Genomic DNA, 2,072 nt, shown 5'->3' with positions numbered 1-2,072 from the left:
CGCGGGGGCGCGGCGGGCGGAAGGGCGTCGCCTCGGGCCGGGGTCTGCGGCGCGCGAGGGCGGGGACCGGGCGCGGCGCGCGGCGTCGGCGACCCCTGGGAGCCGGGGAGCCCGGGCGGCGCCCGCTGGAGCCCTCCTGTCCGACGCCGGCGGCTCGTGGGCCGGACCGGGGCTGGGGCAGGGCTGGGGGCCGCGTCGCCGGGCGGTCAAGGCCGCGCTCCCGGGCCGCCGGGAGAGTGGGCGCCGCGCGCCCCTGCAGCCCCCGGTGCGCCCGCGCCCGGGCGGTGGGGCCGGACTCTCCCGAGCCGGAGCGCGCCCGGGCCTGGGATCTTTTCCTCTGGTTCTGCCGGTGACCCCGCTGCCCGGGCCTAACCCCAAGTCGAGGGCGCGCGGGTTAGCGGCCCGCCAGCCGGGGAAATGTGATAAGAGCCGTGCCGTTCACAGAAGGCAGTTTCTGATGCAACTCTCGGCCTCTGCGATCTCCTCTCCCCACGCCTGCCTGGCGACGGCCCTCGAGCATGTGCGTTATGGAAATGAGGGTATTCTCCACTTTTTATTGTGTTCGCCTTGTCTTGGGGTTGGAAGAAACGCCAACTTTCTGTCGTTTGCACTGACGAGGCGGTGGGTCACGTAGGGGAGCCACAGGTGACTTGGCTCGGGCCCGGACCTTTTCGGCTGCTTTCTTGCAAACGTTGTCCCCAGCTTCATTCAAGAGATGCGAAGAAAAGACCCAAACAAGTAGCGCTCGTGAGTAAACACGCGTTATTGCACAACTTTCTCTTTGCTGCTGTTTACGAGGCCAGGCCCAGGACACTTTGTTTCTGAAAATGCTGATTCAGCCGTTTGGAGCCCCCGAGTTTCAGAAATGGTGCTCTCTCTAACGTTTCGCTGAGTTTTACTAGGAACACATGTTGTTAGCACGGCAACAGGCGTTGACTGGGGTTTACAGCACCAGGCTGGACGGTTTTCACAAGAGTTGACCTAGAGTTCTCTTCGTTCTTTCCAGGAGGAAAGATGGATAGGATCTAGGTTTCTGTAGCAAAAGAAATTCTGACTTCTGGCGATGGTGGTGTCTTTTTACGGTAGTACTTTATTAGGGAAAAAGCTCTGAAACCAAAGTGTTTCCAGGAATGATGGTAGATGACTGCGTTCTTCGGTTAAAAATCTAGGATTTTTAGAAGTCTAGGATTACTGCATATAATATTTGAGTTTTACTGAGGACCCTTGGAAGAGAAGGACCACACAGGCCAATCCCAGGATTACAGGAAGAGAATTTGAGGACAGAGAGAGTCACACACCCAGCAAGCTGCTTGCGTAATTGAGAACTGTAACGAGGGATACTTTTGTAGCATTTCGCGTTTTGCGAGAGACACGTTCAAACCCTAACTGCTTTTAATCCTCTACAGCCTCCTGCTACCCATTTTACAGGCACGGAAACTGAGGCTCGTGAAATTAGTTGGCATGCCCAGGATCACGGGGCCAGCAAGTGCCAGAGTTATCACCAGAGCCTAAGCTTTGGTTTTTTTTTTTTTTAAGCTCTGTTAGGTTCATCCTTCTGTACAGGTGCATCTGCCTCTAAAAGAGAAACGGCCCGTCCCCGTGCCGGTCACACACCCGGAGAACCCAGGAGGCTCTGTTACCATTCCCGGGGCTCCCAGCCTTCCAGATTTTTGCCCTATCACCAGGCTATTATCAGTGCCTTCTTTTGTCCACTCACTTTTTGTGCTTAAATCCACATTTATTTTGGTAGGAAACTTTGATACCCACGAACTAATGAGTCTGAAACAGTAGTTATGTTTGTTGTAATTAAAATCATGTTTTAATAAAAGCTGTGTCCCGCTAAAGTCATGTATTGCGTATTGCCCATGGTCTGCACTGCTTTGGGGGCAGCATTGGACTGGGCAAAATGCCATTCATTGTGGTCCAGGAACGCGGAGCTGGGCATGTTCATGCCAGCTACTCGTCCAGGGCTTGTAGGGTGGTGGCTGCCAGGATCGGAACCTGGGGCAACCCTGGCCCAGTTACAGTGACCATCTCTGTGGCTGCTGACCCTCAAACGGGAGAGAGGAGCA

The 2,072-nt window shown here is 55.6% G+C and overlaps 1 protein-coding gene across 1 annotated transcript in view; it reads left to right on the top strand.

Moving 5' to 3' along the window:
* Positions 1 to 1,512, top strand: part of COBL (cordon-bleu WH2 repeat protein) — a 447,965-nt gene extending 446,453 nt beyond the window's left edge. The window contains exons 15-16 of the mRNA XM_007448340.1: positions 24 to 520; positions 1,429 to 1,512. Of these exons, the coding sequence (XP_007448402.1) occupies positions 24 to 520; positions 1,429 to 1,512 (581 nt within the window). The remainder of the gene's footprint in view (positions 1 to 23; positions 521 to 1,428) is intronic.
* Positions 1,513 to 2,072: the final 560 nt, after the last annotated feature.

The sequence above is a fragment of the Lipotes vexillifer genome, unplaced genomic scaffold (genome assembly GCF_000442215.2).
Source record: "Lipotes vexillifer unplaced genomic scaffold, Lipotes_vexillifer_v1.1 scaffold1258, whole genome shotgun sequence".
NCBI lineage: Eukaryota > Metazoa > Chordata > Mammalia > Artiodactyla > Lipotidae > Lipotes > Lipotes vexillifer.
This window is presented reverse-complemented; position numbering and strand designations above follow the sequence as displayed.